General features: G+C 60.7%; 1 protein-coding gene and 1 long non-coding RNA gene across 7 annotated transcripts in view; one reads left to right on the top strand and one right to left on the bottom strand.

Moving 5' to 3' along the window:
• Cemip (cell migration inducing hyaluronidase 1) overlaps positions 1-17,027 on the bottom strand; it is a 107,208-nt gene that overhangs the window by 11,876 nt on the left and 78,305 nt on the right. For all 6 annotated transcript variants that reach the window (XM_070011500.1, XM_070011499.1, XM_070011502.1 and 3 more), the window contains 11 exons: positions 10,650-10,825; positions 10,173-10,382; positions 9,050-9,255; positions 8,060-8,129; positions 7,273-7,401; positions 6,233-6,318; positions 5,679-5,810; positions 4,621-4,656; positions 4,389-4,544; positions 2,730-2,910; positions 888-1,103 (listed from right to left, as the gene is read on the bottom strand). In XM_070011500.1, coding sequence (XP_069867601.1) covers positions 888-1,103; positions 2,730-2,910; positions 4,389-4,544; positions 4,621-4,656; positions 5,679-5,810; positions 6,233-6,318; positions 7,273-7,401; positions 8,060-8,129; positions 9,050-9,255; positions 10,173-10,382; positions 10,650-10,825 — 1,598 coding nt within the window. The remainder of the gene's footprint in view (positions 1-887; positions 1,104-2,729; positions 2,911-4,388; positions 4,545-4,620; positions 4,657-5,678; positions 5,811-6,232; positions 6,319-7,272; positions 7,402-8,059; positions 8,130-9,049; positions 9,256-10,172; positions 10,383-10,649; positions 10,826-17,027) is intronic.
• On the top strand, positions 14,985-17,018 carry LOC138819913 (uncharacterized). The gene is made up of 3 exons (XR_011369690.1): positions 14,985-15,063; positions 15,205-15,250; positions 16,978-17,018. It is a non-coding gene; the product is annotated as an uncharacterized lncRNA (long non-coding RNA).

Here is a 17,027-nt window from a genome sequence, read left to right on the forward strand (position 1 = left end):
AGCCCGCTAGAAGGGCTAAGGGCATGTGCAGGGTGATTCTGCTGCCCAGGACTGCGGAAGCACATCCTGAAGTCACCCTGCAGTGTCACCGTGAGGTTTGTCTGCTACCCCAAGGCAGAATCTGGGGCTGAGGGGTATAAGCACTGGACGCAGCCCGGCCTCTCGCTCTGGACCCCCACACTCTGCTACAGAGTGATCCTTAGGCAGTTTGGGGTTGGAGCTCAGCCTCGCCAGGCCGAGCCTCAGCAGGCAGAAGCCCCACCGCTTGACTCTCAGCTCCGGGCATTGTTTAGTCCTCTTTGCCTGGGGTTGGCTCTGGATGTCATTCTCCTCCTTACAACTCCCCTGTATGGCGTGGACCCATACCCACACCCAGCGTGGTGTTTGAGAAGTGTTTTGCTTGGACTGCTATTGACTTCCTCTTCCCAAGTAGCTGAGGTTCAAAAGGTTTTGACTGTGGAAACTTATTGGGGGACGGGGAACATAAAAAGCAAGGGAAACAAGAAAGAATTCTGTCTGTCTCTGGCTGTCTGCAGAGCTGGACTTACAGCAGGTACTGTGACCAAGGGCAGGGTGTGTGTGCGTGTGTGTGAATATGGGACAGTGTGTGTGTGTGTGTGAGCGAGCGAGAGCAGCACCCACCTGTGCGTAGCGCCCGCTGCAGACGGCCCCCCTCCAGCGGGGACGTTGATGCAGTGTGTGTGTGTGTGAGTGTGTGTGCGCGTGCACGCGTGTGAGTGAGCGAGAGCAGCACCCACCTCTGCGTAGCGCCCGCTGCAGACGGCCCCCCTCCAGTCGGGGACGTCGATGCAGTGCGTGTGTGTGTGTGTGTGTGAGTGTGTGTGTGTGTGTGCACGCGTGTGAGTGTGAGCGAGAGCAGCACCCACCTGTGCGTAGCGCCCGCTGCAGACGGCCCCCCTCCAGTCGGGGACGTCGATGCAGTCTGGGTGCCGCACCAGCCAGTTGTCCTCCTTGGTGAGGAAGGAGCCGGGGTACTCAGACACAGAGCCGTCCACGTCATGGAACACCGAGGTCTTGTCCCCATCCAGGTCCAGCTGGTTGAACCACGGTCCGGGCTCTCCAAAGAACACTCTGGAAGTAATCTGAACAGAGCCAGGAAAATGAGCCGGGGCCAAAAGGTGAAGGAAAGCCGCAGGCAGCGGTGTTTTCCATTTCCACGACACGCAGGCCGCCCGGCCAAGCTGCTCCGGGCACCGCAGGGAGCCACGAGCCGACCTCAGACACCGCGGGAGGGGTCCAAGGGTCACCGTGCCTCCACTCCCGCCAGCCCACTGCAGGGCTCTGGCCAGCACTGCCGGGACCTGCAGGTCACACACATGCACACACACGCACACAGCTGGATGGGCACTGACCACAGGGAGGGGCCGAGTGGAGGCCAGAGTGACACTGGAAGAAGAGGTGTTGACAGCGTGTGTGCACAAGCGTGGGGGTGAGAGTGAGAGCACCACGTTTGCATGCGTGTGCACACATGCACACACACGCACGCACACTGCAAATGCTGGCCTGGTGGACCTCACTGCACACATGGGGCGGGGTGAGCACCATGTCTACACACGTGTGCACACATGCACACACACGCACGCACACTGCAAATGCTGGCCTGGTGGACCTCACTGCACACATGGGGCGGGGTGAGCACCATGTCTACACACGTGTGCACACATGCACACACACGCACGCACACTGCAAATGCTGGCCTGGGGGACCTCACTGCACACGTGGGGCGGGGTGAGCACCATGTTTGCATATGTGTGCACACATGCACACACACGCACGCACACTGAGAATGCTGGCCTGGGGGACCTCACTGCACACGTGGGGCGGGGTGAGCACCATGTTTGCATATGTGTGCACACATGCACGCCCACACACACACACACACACTGCGAATGCTGGCCTGGTGGACCTCACTGCACACGTGGGGCTGGGTGAGCACCGTGTCTGCACACGTGTGCACACACGCACGCACACGCACGCACACTGCCCGGTGGACCTCATTGCACAAGCCCTGAAACCTCCCTCCCTTGCCTCTGTCAGGCCCTCGGTGATTTGAGTAAAGAAAATAAAGGACTGAAGTTTCACATCTTGTGCCTCAGCATCTCATGCCTGGGCCGATGGGTACAGGGGAGGAGGGGGGAGGGGAAGGGGAAGGAGGAGAGTTGGGGGAGGAGGGGAGAGGGGGAGGGGAAGGGGGAGGGGAAGGGAGAGGAGGGGGGAGGAGGGGGGAGGCCCAAGCAGCAGGCACCAGCTCCAGATGTGCGGGCTCACAGGAAGCCTCGTCCTGGACTTCTTGCCCTCGGCCCCTCTTCCCCCCCTGGGCCCTGCCAGGAGACCCCCGCTTACGTTCTACCCCTGGGTGAGATTAAACACAGCGTCTTCAGCAGGACTCTCCTTGGGAATTTCTGGGATTGTTAAGACTATTTGTGCCGACTCAGGTGGCCTGGTCACAAGACCAGGAGCCTGAGGTTAGAGGAAAGTTCCTGCGGTGAGTGTGTGTGTTGGGGGCGGGTGCTCACCCACACTTGACCTGCAGGGCAACCTAGCCGGTACTTTTCCAGTCTGGACGCAGAGCAAACTGGGACACGGCCCAGCCTATGTGGAAGAGGCTAGTCCACCCCCACAGTGCGAACTCCAAGCCCCGGGGAACCTGTGAATCACCACCCAAAGTCTGGCTTTGCTGGCTTCGCCTGCCAGGGCCCAGCACGCACCGGGACGTCCTCAAAGACAACCTGGGTCACGTTGTTGTGCGGGCAGCTCTGCCAAGCGTTGTTCAGACGGAAGGCCAGGGCGCTGGTGTGGCGGCCCTCCAGGGCCGCGAACTTCCGGAAGGTGCAGTTCTGAATGTTGACAGGGCCGTCATAGAACTGAATCCCTCTAATAGGAAAGTCCCTGTGCAGGTAAGGAAGCAAGCGTTGGTTGCCTTTGAGGTCAGTGTTAGGAAAATCTTTCTGAGTAAAGCAATTCTGGATCTCTACCTCACACTGCAACTCAGTACAGACTCATTAATTCACCAAGAAGGCACATTTGGCACAGGTTCAGTGAAAGACTGCTGGATGGAAGGATGGAGGGATGGTTGGATGGATGGGTAGGTGGGTGGGTGGGTGGATGGGTGGATGGATGGATGGATGGATGGATGGGTGGGTGGCTGGCTGGATGGATGGGTGGGTGAGTGGTTGAATAGGTGGTTAGATAGGTGGTTGGATGGTTGGATGGATGGATACATGGATAGATGAATAGATGGATAAGTATGTGGTTACTAGCTTGAGGTTCCTGGAAGTTCCTGTATTCAAACATTTCTCCCGATTTTCCCACCATGTGAAGAGTCATTGGGTACAATACTGTAAACACTGGAGAGTGCCAATTCTGTCCCTTGGGAGGGCCACACTGTTAGTCACCATCTTCATTTTTGTTGCTATAACAATTTAATCAGATTGGGACCCAGATGGGCTTACTCTGCTTGGAAAAGAGAGGAAAAGGGAAACAGTGCAACTTCCTGAGCATTGCTGTAAGAGCTGGCAAGCCCTGCAAGGAAGGCAAGACTGTGGGGTAACACAGGGCCCGGGAGGGCCTGGTGTCGGGGGGAGGCGGCTGGATAGAGAGACGGGGCCCGGGAGGGCCTGGCATCGGGGGGAGGCGGTAGGAAGGGCATGGACAGGAGGTGAGGGAGGGAGAATCAGGAAGCATGTGTGCAGAGGAAGCGTGGCCCTGTCCTGGCTTCAGACTTCTGGGCAACGCGGGGGCCTGAGACCCAAGGGCCTGGCTGGATTTTCTGATGGCTTTTCTCAGGCCTGACCAATCCAGGCTTGCTCTTCCTTCATGCCCCAGACATATGCTCATGCTGGCCTGTGTGCCTCTGAGTCAGAGCCTGCCTTCCAGATGAAGGACATGTGGAAGGAAGGCAGAAGCGATGTCCGTTCCTAGGAGAGGCCAGGCCCCTCTTCCTCTGCTCCCCTCTTATTATTATTATTATTTTTGGGTCTGGTCATGGGGCCTGAACTCTGGGCCTGGGCGCCGTCCCTCAGCTCTTCAGCTCAAGGCTAGCGCTCTACCACTTGAGCCACAGCGCCACTTCCGGCTTTTTTCTTTTTTGCTTATGTGGTGCTGAGGAATTGAACCCAGGGCCTCAGGCATGCAAGGCAAGCGCTCTACCACTGAGCCACCTTCCCAACCCCAGCTCCCCTCTTATTTAATGCTGTGGTTTCAGGTCTCTCTCCTGGGTCTCACCCTTCAACTGTCAGCTCAGTCATCCAGAGATTTCTTGGGGGGGGGGAGTCTGATTTCATGCTCAACAGGAAGAAGCCACCCACTCATTTCTTTCTGTGTGCTGCACCCCAACCCAAGGCAGCTCCCCCAGTGTGCAAACCTACTGGCCGATAGGAAGGGTCCTTCCACTGTGGTCCAAGCCGCCTGGGCCCCAGATCCTGTTGTCCATCATTTCTGTGCCCACATTGCCGCTCTCACCCACAAACAGGCTGTTCTTTATCTCCTGCTTGGAGCCGTCATCGTAGGGAAAGGTCCCACCGCTGCGGAGGGGTGGGGTCGGGTGAGAGGCTCTGGGACAAGCTCCCCGGAGGGCGGGCACGCGACGCGAGCTCTTACCTGGCTAGGGTCAGACCAATGCCGTTGTCAGCAAACCTGGGGAGGGAGGAGACAGCGAGCACCTTCTCACTGCGCGTCCAGTGAGGCGTGGGGGGAAGGGTGACCCCATCCGGCCTCAGTGGGCCTGGGGTCTCAGCCCCAGGGCCTCCCTCTCCGTCCCTCTCCATCCCTCTGAGATTCCAGGATCGGGTCAGGAGAACCGGGGCCTTCCCATTCTCGGGCCAACCCTGAGCACACGGGAGTGTGGACATAGTTCCAGTTCCCTGTGAACACCCTTGCCACCATCTCAACCTATTCCCGAGTTTCCTGGGAGTTAGGTGGACGCTGGACCTGAGATGAGCAGGAAGAAACGTGCTGAGTGTGTAGTGGTCCCCTCCTCTTTCTGTTATGCCCTTTCGGGTCCAGATGAGGAGGGACGGTGCAGACCTGGACTTGAGCTGCATTTCCTTTGTCCGGGGCAGAACTAACTCACCCCTCCCTTCTTCTGTCCCTGCCAGCCCCATCTCCTCCACCCTGCTTTCTATACCCCAGGGGCTGTGGAGCTGTTATACATCAAACCCAAACCCAGGGCTGGACCTCCCATGGAGGGCCATTCAGAACTCTCCTGGCCCCTCATCTCTACTGTGGCCCTGGGAGCGTTCCCGAGATCACAGCCTCTGTCTCCACCAACTGCTGGGATTCTAGAACCAGCCACTCCTCATGCCCACCGCCCAAACTCGGGACTGCCACCATCTCTCCTTTAGCATCTCCTGTATGGCACATCTAGAACAAGCCATGCCCAGCTCTGAAGTGAGCCGTGCTTTCATCATCTCTAATCTTCTTTCTCTGGACCATTGTAGTTGTGTCCAAAATTGCCCCCACCTCTGGGGGGTCCCCAGAGGGACACTTCAAGGGGTCCTCCAAAGGCCGCCCTGCTGCAAGCCTCTGACCACGCCAGCGGCCTGCACTTGTGCAGTGGCCTTGCGGCCACCCACGCCCACCTAGGCCGCCCTGCTGCAAGCCTCTGACCACGCCAGCGGCCTGCACTTGTGCAGCGGCCTTGCGGCCACCACGCCCACCTGCAGCTGTCCAGCCACACGTCCCCGCCACGCAGCCAGGCCCCGTGGTCCTGGTTCTTGTAGGCAGTGAAGTGCTTGATGATGGCTGGCACCCGGGGCTTCAGGGGGTCTGCGTCCTGATGAGGGCTGTACCTGAAGCACGAGAGGGAGGCACAGAGCTGCAGGCTCTGCACTGACCCCCGAGCCCTGCCGCGTGGGCCCCTCACCCGGGGCACCCCGACGGACAGCAGCTGGCCCTGCCAGGGGCAGGAGGGTGCCCAAGGCCACCGGGCAGGCCTTGCCTGTGGCGCCCAGGGGGGTCTGATCAGAGGACATCTCTGGCAGCCACCCTCCCACAGCCCAGCCAGAGCTGGCTGGGATGAGGGGTCCAGACACCACTCGGAGTTCCTGTCTCCTTTTGGCTATTTGGAGTCTGAATCTTAATTCAGACCTTGCTTTGTTGAGATTTTTTTTCACCAAGGTAGTCCCAGAAACGGGCCAAGCGCACAGACAGACAGGTGCTTGCTGAACACTGACTGAAGAGGAAGCGGAGGCCGGGTGGAGGAAGCCCTCACCGAGCAGAAATGATGGAGAGGAAGGGCCGCTTGTCCTTGGCCGAGGCCTCTGTGGTTTTGACTCCGTTGTCTATGATCATGCCAGCCTGGGAGAGAGAGATCCAGGAACAGATTAGCCATGGCCGCTCTCCCACCAGCCTCACCTCTCCACGTGCCGTAGAACATGCCGGCAAAAACAGCCTGCTCTCAGACAGAACTGAGTGAGAGTCACAGGGAGGGAGGGGAAGAACCTGTCTCGTTGTACAGGACGGGACTAGATCCGGAGCAAGGAGTCTCGCATGACAGATGGGGAAACAGCGCTGGAGACGCTGACCTCTCCGCCCCACGGGGCCCACGGGGCCCGCAGACCCTGACAGACCTAAGTCTCTCAGCCCCGTCTCCCTTCGCTCAGCACCCAGTGTGGAGGCGTTTCTCATTTCCCGCCCGTGACTTAGCTGTATAACAGAGACATCGTCCATGTCCCAGGAAGTGAGTCAAGAAGGGACAGAAGCCATGAGGCAAAGGGCAGTGACGTGTCCTTAGAACCACGTCCTGATTTTCCTTATCATGAGCACGCAAGATAAAAACAAGGGTTCCGCTGGGGACGTCTGGTGGGGAGAGGGGACCCCAGGAGGGTGGCTCTGCCCCTTTGGGCTCCAGCCAAATGCCCCAAGGGCCAGAGCAGGGCCCTCGGCAGAGTCTCCCGGGGAAGGGTGCTCGGGAGGGTACCCCAGAACAAGGCCCTCAGGAGGGCCTCCTGGAGAAGGGCCTGGGCATGCCACTTCTGGATCAGCATTAGGAATGTGGGGTTTCTGGTGCTAATTACCTGCAGACCCAGCTGGGAGGCCGGCGGGGAGGCCAGTGACAGGGAGGCTGGAGGGGAGGCCAGTGACAGGGAGCCCGGCAGGGCAGCCAGCGGGAGGCTGGCGGAGGAGGCTGGAGGGGAGGCCGGCAGGAGGGGCCAGTAGGGTGGCTTGGCCGGAGGGAGGCTGGTGGGAGGCAGGGTCTGGGAGGCCAGCGGGAAGGCTGGTGTGGAGACACATCTGAGGTCTGGAGCTTACCCGGTAGTTGGAGTGTGCTCGGTTGTTGTAGAACGTGCCCAGGGGAATGTGTTCTGAGTAGCCGGGGGAGTACATCCCCTGGGAGGGGCCCGTGGGAACGTGGTGGAAAATGAACCAAAATCCCGTTTCCTGTCAGGCAGGGCACAAGGGGAAAGCCCCAGGGTTCAGCACCAGCCAGGGTGTGGCATGGTGACCAGGCTGGGGTGGATTTAGGTCTGTGATCCAAATCAGCCCTGGCGGCCACCGCCACATGCACCTCCACCCGGTGCCACAGCGGCGTCTGAGGCACCTGAATCTGTGGGTTCACCTGGCAGGGTGCCATGGGGTCCGAGCCCCTGTGGGCTGAGCTCCCCACGGGCTCTCCCCCACGGGCTCTGTGAGCAGCCGCCTCCGTCCTAGGCATGAGGAAGCTGCAGCCCCGAGGGTACCAGTGGGGCAGGGCCAGGGAGCTGGGCAGGGCCAGCAGCAGGAGGGCTGGTTCTAGCCACACTCTCCTCCCTGACCTTGCCGGACAGGAGCGGTGCCCATGCCACAGCACCGACGCAAGAACAGATGCACCGTCCTGGCACCAAATACATAATCTCACTCCACCGTGAACCACCACCAAGCGCCCAGCCCTCACCAGGCACGGTCGCTGGTCTTACGAAGGGCCGGGGTCGTCATGGGACAGTGCATCAGAGGACGCCTCGTTCCCAGGTGTTTACTTAAGCAGCTGGACCTGGCCTAGCACCCGGCGCTTGCGGGCAGACCCAGCCCTGCCCCTGCCCCTGCCCCGACTTCTGCTCACCTCGGACCCTGCCGCTGCGCAGTTGATGAGGTTGTTGTTGGGGTTGGCCATCCAGAAGGTGGACACAGCGCTGTGGGGGACAGGTGGACACTGACGTGTGGGCAGGAGACAGGTGGGCGATGTCACCTGGAGACCACAGCCCTCGCGGTGTGTGATGGCCACGCAGGCCGGCCGGAACCGGCCTGAGCGCTAGGCAGGGCAACTTGGGAAATGCTGGGGTGCGCTCCTGAACCCAGCCTTCCCACGAAGGGCCATCAGCAGGGAAGGCTCAGGAATGGGGAACGGAAGTGGTCCAAGACCCCAGGCCTGGCACTGCTAGACGGCCCCGGAAGTCAGCAGTTTCCAGGCAAGACCCCGGGAGTCGGCCGTTTCCAGGGAGGGAAGGTCCCGGAAGTTGGCCGTTTCAAGGCCCCGGACTGCACAAAGCCCTGCCCGTGCCGGGGCCAAGGCGGACACGCTGTGCGTCCGCTCCTCTCAGCCAGGAACATGGTACATCCCGTGTAGTCCTGGGCTGAGCCGTGAGCTCCGGATAGACGGAGAGGAGAGGGTGGACGCCGCCTTCCGGCCTGGAAGGGGGAGCTGTGGACACACTGCTCAGGGGCCCAGGGAGAGTCAGCTGCTGGCCGGGAGGGAGCACCGAGCTCACGCCTGGGGAGCACGGGCTGGGAGGGAGCACGGGCTGGGAGGGGAGCACCGAGCTCACGCCTGGGGAGCACGGGCCGGGAGGGGAGCACCGAGCTCACACCCAGGGAGCACAGGCCGGGAGGGGAGCACGGGCCGGGGGGGAGCACCCAGTCACACCCAGGGAGCACGGGCGGAGATGGGGAGCACTGGGCTCACACCCATGGAGCACGGGCCGGGAGGGGAGCACGGGCCGGGAGGGGAGCACCGGGCTCATGCCCCAGGCGTGGGTGCCCCAGGCGGGAGCGCACAGGCCGGGAAGCGAGTGCTTGGCTCACACCCCCAGGTCATGGACGTGGTGGAACTTACTTGCAGTCCTGCCGGGGCTTGGGGACGTACCCCGGGTAGGAGCCGTCTGTGATCGCCCTGCACATCCTGCTGTCCCGGTCGGAGGGGAGCAGCGTTCCCGACTTCACGAGGAGGCCCAGGCAGTGGTCGAAGGTGTTGCGCTCCTCTGGGCCGTCCTCCGTGAAGAAGCAGTGCCCCAGGGAGTTGTACCCCACGACGTCCTTGATCTACGGTGTCCGGACAGGAGCCTCTCACTCGCCACCCGACATCTCACGTGCTCATGCATTCACCCAGCAAATACTAAGTCATACCCAACTCAGAGGCCAGGGAGCCTCCCAGGAGGGAGGAGCCTGCCCTTGGGGGGAGGGGTCTTGCGAGGTCCATGATGGTCAGTTTGTGCAGGGCTCTCTAACCTAGCACCCAATCCGGAGAAGAGGCCACTAGAGCACACACGGCGGCTCCGGGCTGCAGGACCCCTTTGGGCAGGCATTTACCACTCAGCCCTCTTCCCAGTTCAGCTAGTCCAGTCCCACCTGGGATCCAGCCTGCCGTAGGACCATGGAGAAGACATCCATGAGCTACCAAGCAGGTTCTTCTAAATGAGAACGATATCTTTGTCAGGTAAAAGCCATCTTCCCAAACAGCCAGCCATTGGCAAACCTTTCAAACCAGACACTAGCCTTAAAGTGTACAGAGGAGGTAGGTTTAGGTCATTTAGAGAAGGAGTTTTGTGTAAAAATTATCTGTGAAGACTCAAGGTGAGCCTCCGAGACTCGAGGTGAGCCTCCGGCACACACTCTGGGTTGCTGGGGAAGCGTTTCTTTCTGCAGGGTCTGCTTTGAAGGGATTCTTGCTGTAGCACAGGGACACAGCCACCTCACCTCAAGTCTGTCCGATAGGTGCCATGGCCTACCGTCCTAGCACAACACCTTGTCTAGGCCAACAAACCTGCCGTGTGGGGCATTATCCCGATGAGCAGCCTTAGCTGGGGGTCACTTCCTACCTCCGTAGCTTGGCACGCTCCTACCTTCTGCCAGTTTGCATGGTGACCTGCACTTTTGATTACCGTTACAGCAGAGCCAAGGATGGTTCAATCCTCGGCCCTGGCCTGTCTAGATAAGACAGCCTCCCAGCAGGTACTCACCAACAGGCCGTTAGAGCCGTGGACGGTGACGCAGCGGGAGAATGTGTGGTGGATGGAGAGGTCCTTGATGTACGTGGGTGGGTCGTAGCCTCCTTTCTCGTCCACGTCTCCAGCCAGGTGGAAGTGAATTGGGTACTGGCCCACCAGCTGCTGCCCCATGTACTTGAGCTCCACACCCTCAAGATGTGCAGCCTTAAAGCCCAGGGCAAACTGGGGGAGGAGAGTCAGAGTCAGAGGGACCCCCCGGAAGGGCCAGAGTGCACAGATGTTGTTCTCACAGTTCTGTCACGCCCACCCGGGTTCTCCTTACACTGAAGGTGCTCTGTGCACCTGGTTTGAGGCCTGGCCCTTGTCGCAGTGAGGGAGACACGCGAGGCCTTACTGTGCCCATTCTACGCAGGGGAAGGAGCCGCTGCCCACGGCTGCCGCGTGGGAAGTCTCGCGGCTGAGCTAGCGGCTCGGCCAGGCAGCCCGTACCTTGATGTGACCCCCGAAGGTGTCGAAGTCGAAGAAGCTGCAGACATGGTTGTTGTAGGGGTAGCACTTGCCCTCTACCTCCCCCATCACCACGATGTTCCGGCTGAGGAGCCCCACCTCGGCCCGCATGTCTACGCCGTCTATCTCCTCCCCGATGTGCAGGTACAGCGGCTTCCCTAGACAGAGAGGAGGCAGGTGGGAAATGCTGGGCCCCTCCGCGTGCCCCACAGCCAGGCCACATGCCTGGGACCTGCTGGTGCCATTCAATAGACGAATAAAGCCCAGGCAAAGTCACCTGCCCGGCACATCCCACTTCAGACACAGCTCATGGGCCCCTGGTATCTGCCCCTTTTCTGCGCCCTTGTGTTAGCTGGGCATCCCAGGGAAGCTACAGTTCCCATCCTCCATGCAGTTAGCCTGGCTGCAGGATGTGAGCAGTGGTGCTAAGCAACCTCAGGGCTGGTCTCTCCTCAGAGGCCGTGGAGCCAGAGAGAGCAGAGCCAGAGAGAGGCCCCACGGGTCCCTAATCCCAGACCGCCTTCCAGCCTGTCTTCAAAGCCCCTCCTTCAGAGGGCACACCTGTGTCCCCCACCTCAGGTAGCACACATGGCTACAGACTTTGCCGTGGAAGAGTCAGGTTAGAGCTCCCGCGTCCACTGCCGTGACCACCGTAGGTACCTGTGTGGGACCTTGTAGAGGCTGACCTGCCTCCTCCCTCCCCCTCCTGCCTTGAGGAGAGGACACTGTCCCTCACTACGGCGCCCAAGTCCACCCTCGCCCCCATTGCTGGCCCTGGCTCCAGCAGCTTACCATCTCACTAGCGCAACTTCTTTCCTCATTTGGGCTTCGTATGCTCTGCTCTGAAACCTCTCTAGGCCTTTCCGTCTTGGAAAACAGCAACCAAACCCCCTCCAAACGCTGCAGGTTTGTCAGCCTGTTCCTGCTGCGGTCAGGTGCCCCGAACCTGCACTTTTCACCCCTTTCCTCCACCACCCTCCCACAACGCTCCTCTTCCTCTTGCCAAGAGCATTTAGTACTTCCCTTAGCAGCCCCTCCTCCATCTTTCCCTTCCATCTTCTCTTTTGCCATCTTTCCCCCTCCATCCCCTTCTCCTCCATCTTTCCCCTTCCATCTCCTCTTCCTCCGTATGTACAGAAAAAGCACCTCAAAAAGGTGCAGGTGTCAAGAGTCCAGACTTTGGAACCACCTTAGATTTGCAGCCTTACACTCCACCAGCACAATCTGATTCTTTTGTGGAATAATAAAGTCTTGGTCGGCTCTAAATGTGCTCATCACTAAGACTGTTGACCTGGCGTTCAGACCTATTCTATTGCACCTGAGGATGGAATCACAAGGGCAGCAATCTCCTGTGTGGATTCTCAGCTTGACCACACTACCCACACCACCCAGCTTTGTGACCTTGAGCAACGGGACACTTGCTTCAGCCCTGAGATACCACTGGTGCCCACATGTGAATACCGAGGTTATAATTAAGTTGAGCAATGTGTACCACAATGACCCTCCTCTGCGTTCTCCTCCACAGGAGGCGCTGACCTCTGCCTGCCCCTTCACCTTGCACACATCCTGTGAGGCTGCAGTGTTGCTAAGTATGTTTGTGCTGTGGAATTCTGCAGACCCAGTGAGATGGTGGTTTCTTTGAAGCATTTTAGTTCAAGATGTGAAGTTGGTGCAAAATGAAGAACATCTCCATGAGAGTTGGCTTTAGTTTCCTGTTGGTGCTATGACAGATAACCACAGTTCTGCTGGCTTAAAGCCACCAAATGTATTCACCCAGGCTCTGCCTGCCTGGCCTCCCATCCTTCCCTCCGTTAGATCTGCATCAGTCTGTCTCTGCACCTATCCTGCTCTTCTCCCCGTGATTTTCAACACCTCCTCCCTGAGAAACCTCTTGTTCCTCTATATTCTGTCTGGAAACATCTTCTGTCAGTTTTCTTCTTGTCAGTAGAAGATCTTGGAGGTCATTTGGAGGCCCAGGAGTTTTACAACTCTGATTTCCTGTCCCAGTGTCCCACACCACACCAGGCCAAGAGGCCTCTGCAGCCGCAGGGCCAGGAAGCCACCCCTTCGCTCACAGGCTGACACCTTTGATTCAGGACTTCCAGGACCCTGGTCCTCCCAGTGCCCACCTCTAGCTGCCTGGACCAGGAGTTTAGTGTCTTTACTAGTGGACATCCACGGGCAGATTCACTGGCAACGCCCAGAGAAGTCCCAAAGGCTTTGTCAGCCAGGCGAGGCTGCCGTCAGCTGTTCTGGGACGGATCGAGGAACTGACCTCCGGTGCCCCAAACAAGTGCAGACCTGCCAATGAGAGGGCCGAGAAGCCACAGCAGCCGTGTCCTGAGAGACACAGCCCAGAGCACACTTCCCAGAGGGAGGGACACACCGCTCCGAGCCACAGCTCAGCCTGTGGGCCAGCAAGGTGGGAAGGGGTCCCTGGACAGAGGGAAAAGAGCGTAAAATCCCAACTCTTCTTTATGGGCTCCCCACCATCACCCCACACTCTCCTTCCGCTCCATGCGGCCCAAGCGTGCCTTTCTTATTGGGCGTCTCAGAGCTCCACATGACCTGGGCTCTCTCGGGGAGATGGCCTCCACCCCTTTGTCCTCCAGACCCACTGCAGTGTCCTCAGAAAGTCTGTCCTGACCACACTCAGCACGGGCTTTCCTCCCCAGGCTCCACTACGCGCTCGGGGACACACAGCCCTGCTCTCCTCCCCTCCTCACAGTGCATGTGCCTAGTGTTCCCAGTGCTCCCCTCTAAAATAGGGTGTCAGCCAGGGGCTTCTGCTCCTGAGATACCACCTGGCCAGCCTCCAGGATCTAGTCTTGAACATGGCCAGAGAGGTAGGAGAGTGCAATGGAAGGGTCAGCTCAAGGTGGTTTAAGCTCTCAGGCAAAACACAGGTAAAGTAAAGCCATGTCTTAAAAGTTATCTATAGGCCAGTGCTGGTGGCTCACACCTGTCATCCTAGCTACCCAGGAGGCTGAGATCTGAGGATCACAGTTCAAAGCCAGCCCGGATAGGAAAGTCCATGAGACTCCTATCTCCAATAAACCACTAGAAAACCGGAAGTAGCGCAGTGGCTCAAGCGGTAGAGCGCTCGCCTTGAGCTGAAGAGCTGAGGGACAGCGCCCAGGCCCAGAGTTCAAGCCCCACGACCGACATAAAAACAAAAAAGTGATCTACAACAGTTAATGTGCCTAAGGCATCTCCTAGCCCACTCGGGAGGCCAGCGCGACAGAAGTGACAGGGGCCACGCCCGGCGCGGTCCTCAGGCCTGCTAACCAGTCAGGCCACAGCCACCAGCGTCGGCAGCCAGCAGGCTCCGCTGTGTCCCTTGGGGGAAAGGACACATAGGAGTGACTTCCAGGCAGAGGGAGGGGCTGTGCGTGTCAGAATCCTGTGAGTGAGGAGGCTCCCCCGCCCCCCGCCCCGCCGTGGACTCCCCATCAGAAGACGCTGCATCCTCATGCCACTCCAAGACCACACGCCCTGGGCCTGACCCCAGCACCCCATCCTAGCTGTGAAATTCTTCCACCCTCTCTTCCTCCTCCCAGCACTGATACACAAGGGCTGACCAGAAAAAGCAGATGTGGTTAAGTCAGAATTGTCCCCCAAAGGCCAGGGCCACAAACGTAGTGGACAGGGGCTCTGCATGGATGAGCCATCCAGGGCTCCCAACACTTCCTTTCCTGGCGTCTGCCCTCAGGAGCCCCAGTGTAGCCCCCCAAGCCTTGTCTTCAGGTCAGGCATGAAAACGGGCACCACAGGACCTTCCAGAGAGAGAAACAGCTGCACGCAGTCTTAGCTCAGACCTCGCCTAGCAGCACCCCTGGGTCTGGGGAACAGGGCTGAGCCAGTTCTCAGACCAACGGGGGCAAGAACAGCACAGAGAGACTCAGACAGGAGGGGCTGGAGAAGCAAACTCAAGCCACACAACTATCTCCATAGGAGACGCTGGGAATGGGGATCTTGGAGGGGGTTGGCAGCATGCACGTGGGCCGGAGCCAGCTCTGAGGCTGACCTGATGCCCGTACTGACGTGCTTGTCTACACCAGCTCTGCCCACCAGGACTTCCTGTGGCTGGGGAAATGCCCTACACCTCGCTGTCCAATATGGCACACCAGCACACGCAGCACTGGGCACTTGAAACAGAAGCTCGCGTCTTGCTTTGTGCTAACAGGACAGCCGCTGCACTCTGGAAGTTGGACGTGCCATGTGCGCACACCTCAGCTTCCCCGCTGAGTCCTGCAGAGAGCAGGGTGCTGCGGTGAGAGGCCACCACGGACAGCAGACAGGAGGAAGCGCCGTCCACACTCAAGCCCACCCCAGGAAGCTTCCCGCGCGGTCTCTACCCGAAGCTGTGTTCGAAGCTGCGGCGTGCTTTCAGACGGTGGGGAGGGGCAGTGAAAAGGAAGGGAGGACTGAGAACTTCCACAGAGGTCCTGGGAGGTGTGGCTGGAGGGACTCTGAAGTACGTTTTCAGATGATTCACACGTTTTCATTGCTGTGCTACCCATCTGTTTCCCATCAGAAAGCCTGAAAATGCAGGAAGGGCCGTGTCCTGGGAATCGAGAGCGGTGAGTCTGAGCACGGGTTCCTCTCTCTAGCCAGCCTGGACGGGGACTGGAAAGAGAAGCAGGCAGAGCCCGGACTCTGCCAGCGGGGATGCCCAGGCTCACGTGTAAGGAGGAGGAATGGCAGGACAGACAGACGGCCGGTTTGACACATGCGTGCACGGTCAGACTCATGCCAGGGCCTCAGTACTCACTAGGAAGGGCTGCGTTCCTGGGGACCCTAAGGCTTCTGAGCAAACGGGCTGGCCCCTCTTAAGAGAGGAGATAGCCTGGATGTGGAGCTGGTGGAGAATCAGACACAGGCCAGCCACGGCACCCTGGAAGGCTGCCAGCCCTGAGCAGCCCCCGGGGCCTTGGGAGGCAGCCTGGAGAGTAAGCCCTCTGTAGGGTGCGGCAGGCATGCTCTGACAACCCCTGGATCTCAGGGTCCCTCGCCAGGACCCACACACAGCGGGAGCTCCGATTCGTGCCTCGGGCCCAGATGAGGCCTGGACCGCACAGGCCCTGAACACACCGGCCGGTGACCCTCCTTCTGTGAAAGACGATGCCCCTAAATTCTTCCCAGCACACCCCCAGCCAAAAAGATGGTGTCCACGTCTAGCTCCTGAAGGTGTAGTTGCCGTTAGGTCAGAGGAGACGTGCTACGGGGTCACAAAGCCCTGCTTCCCTCTGCCCTGGCCTCCCTCTGCCCCAGCCTCCCTCTGCCCCGGCCTCCCTCCGCCCCGGCCTCCCTCCGCCCCGGCCTCCCTCCGCCCCGCCCTCCGCCCCGGCCTCCCTCTGCCCCGGCCTCCCTCTGCCCCGGCCGCCCTCTGCCCCGCCCTCCGCCCCGGCCTCCCTCTGCCCCGGCCTCCCTCCGCCCCGGCCGCCCTCTGCCCTGGCCTCTGCCCCGGCCTCCCTCTGCCCCGGCCTCCCTCTGCCCCGGCCTCCCTCCGCCCCGCCCTCCGCCCCGGCCTCCCTCCGCCCCGGCCTCCCTCCGCCCCGCCCTCCGCCCCGGCCTCCCTCCGCCCCGGCCTCCCTCTGCCCCGGCCTCCCTCCGCCCCGGCCGCCCTCCGCCCCGGCCTCCCTCCGCCCCGGCCTCCCTCTGCCCCGGCCGCCCTCTGCCCTGGCCTCTGCCCCGGCCTCCCTCTGCCCTGGCCTCCCTCCGCCCCGGCCTCCCTCCGCCCCGGCCTCCCTCCGCCCCGGCCTCCGCCCCGGCCTCCCTCTGCCCCGGCCTCCCTCCGCCCCGGCCTCCCTCCGCCCCGCCCTCCGCCCCGGCCTCCCTCTGCCCCGGCCTCCCTCCTCCCCGGCCTCCCTCCGCCCCGGCCTCCCTCTGCCCCGGCCTCCCTCCACCCCGGCCTCCCTCCGCCCCGGCCTCCCTCCGCCCCGGCCTCCCTCTGCCCCGGCCTCCCTCCGCCCCGGCCTCCCTCCGCCCCGGCCTCCCTCTGCCCCGGCCTCCCTCTGCCCCGGCCTCCCTCTGCCCCGCCCTCTGCCCCGGCCTCCCTCTGCCCCGGCCTCCCTCCGCCCTGGCCGCCCGCAGCGAGCAGTTCACTCCACCCTCGCTCCCCACGGGCGAATGGCGACAGCGCTAGCTGACCACCATGGCTCCCCCCACACGGAGCGCCAGCACGGGCCTTTCCTCTGTTTAAGTGGGTGTTCGGGCAACTGTTGCAGCAATAGGAAGCTGACACGCACAACCTGATGTATGAATGAAATAACTGCTCACTATGAAATGCACTTGTCTTTTACTTTAGGCCTAGCCGTGTTCAGACACCCGGCCCCGGTGTGTGTGGGGGGAGGAAGG

Source organism: Dipodomys merriami, unplaced genomic scaffold (assembly GCF_024711535.1).
Source record: "Dipodomys merriami isolate MVZ:Mamm:240054 unplaced genomic scaffold, mDipMer1.0.p SCAF_823, whole genome shotgun sequence".
In the NCBI taxonomy this organism is placed as follows: domain Eukaryota; kingdom Metazoa; phylum Chordata; class Mammalia; order Rodentia; family Heteromyidae; genus Dipodomys; species Dipodomys merriami.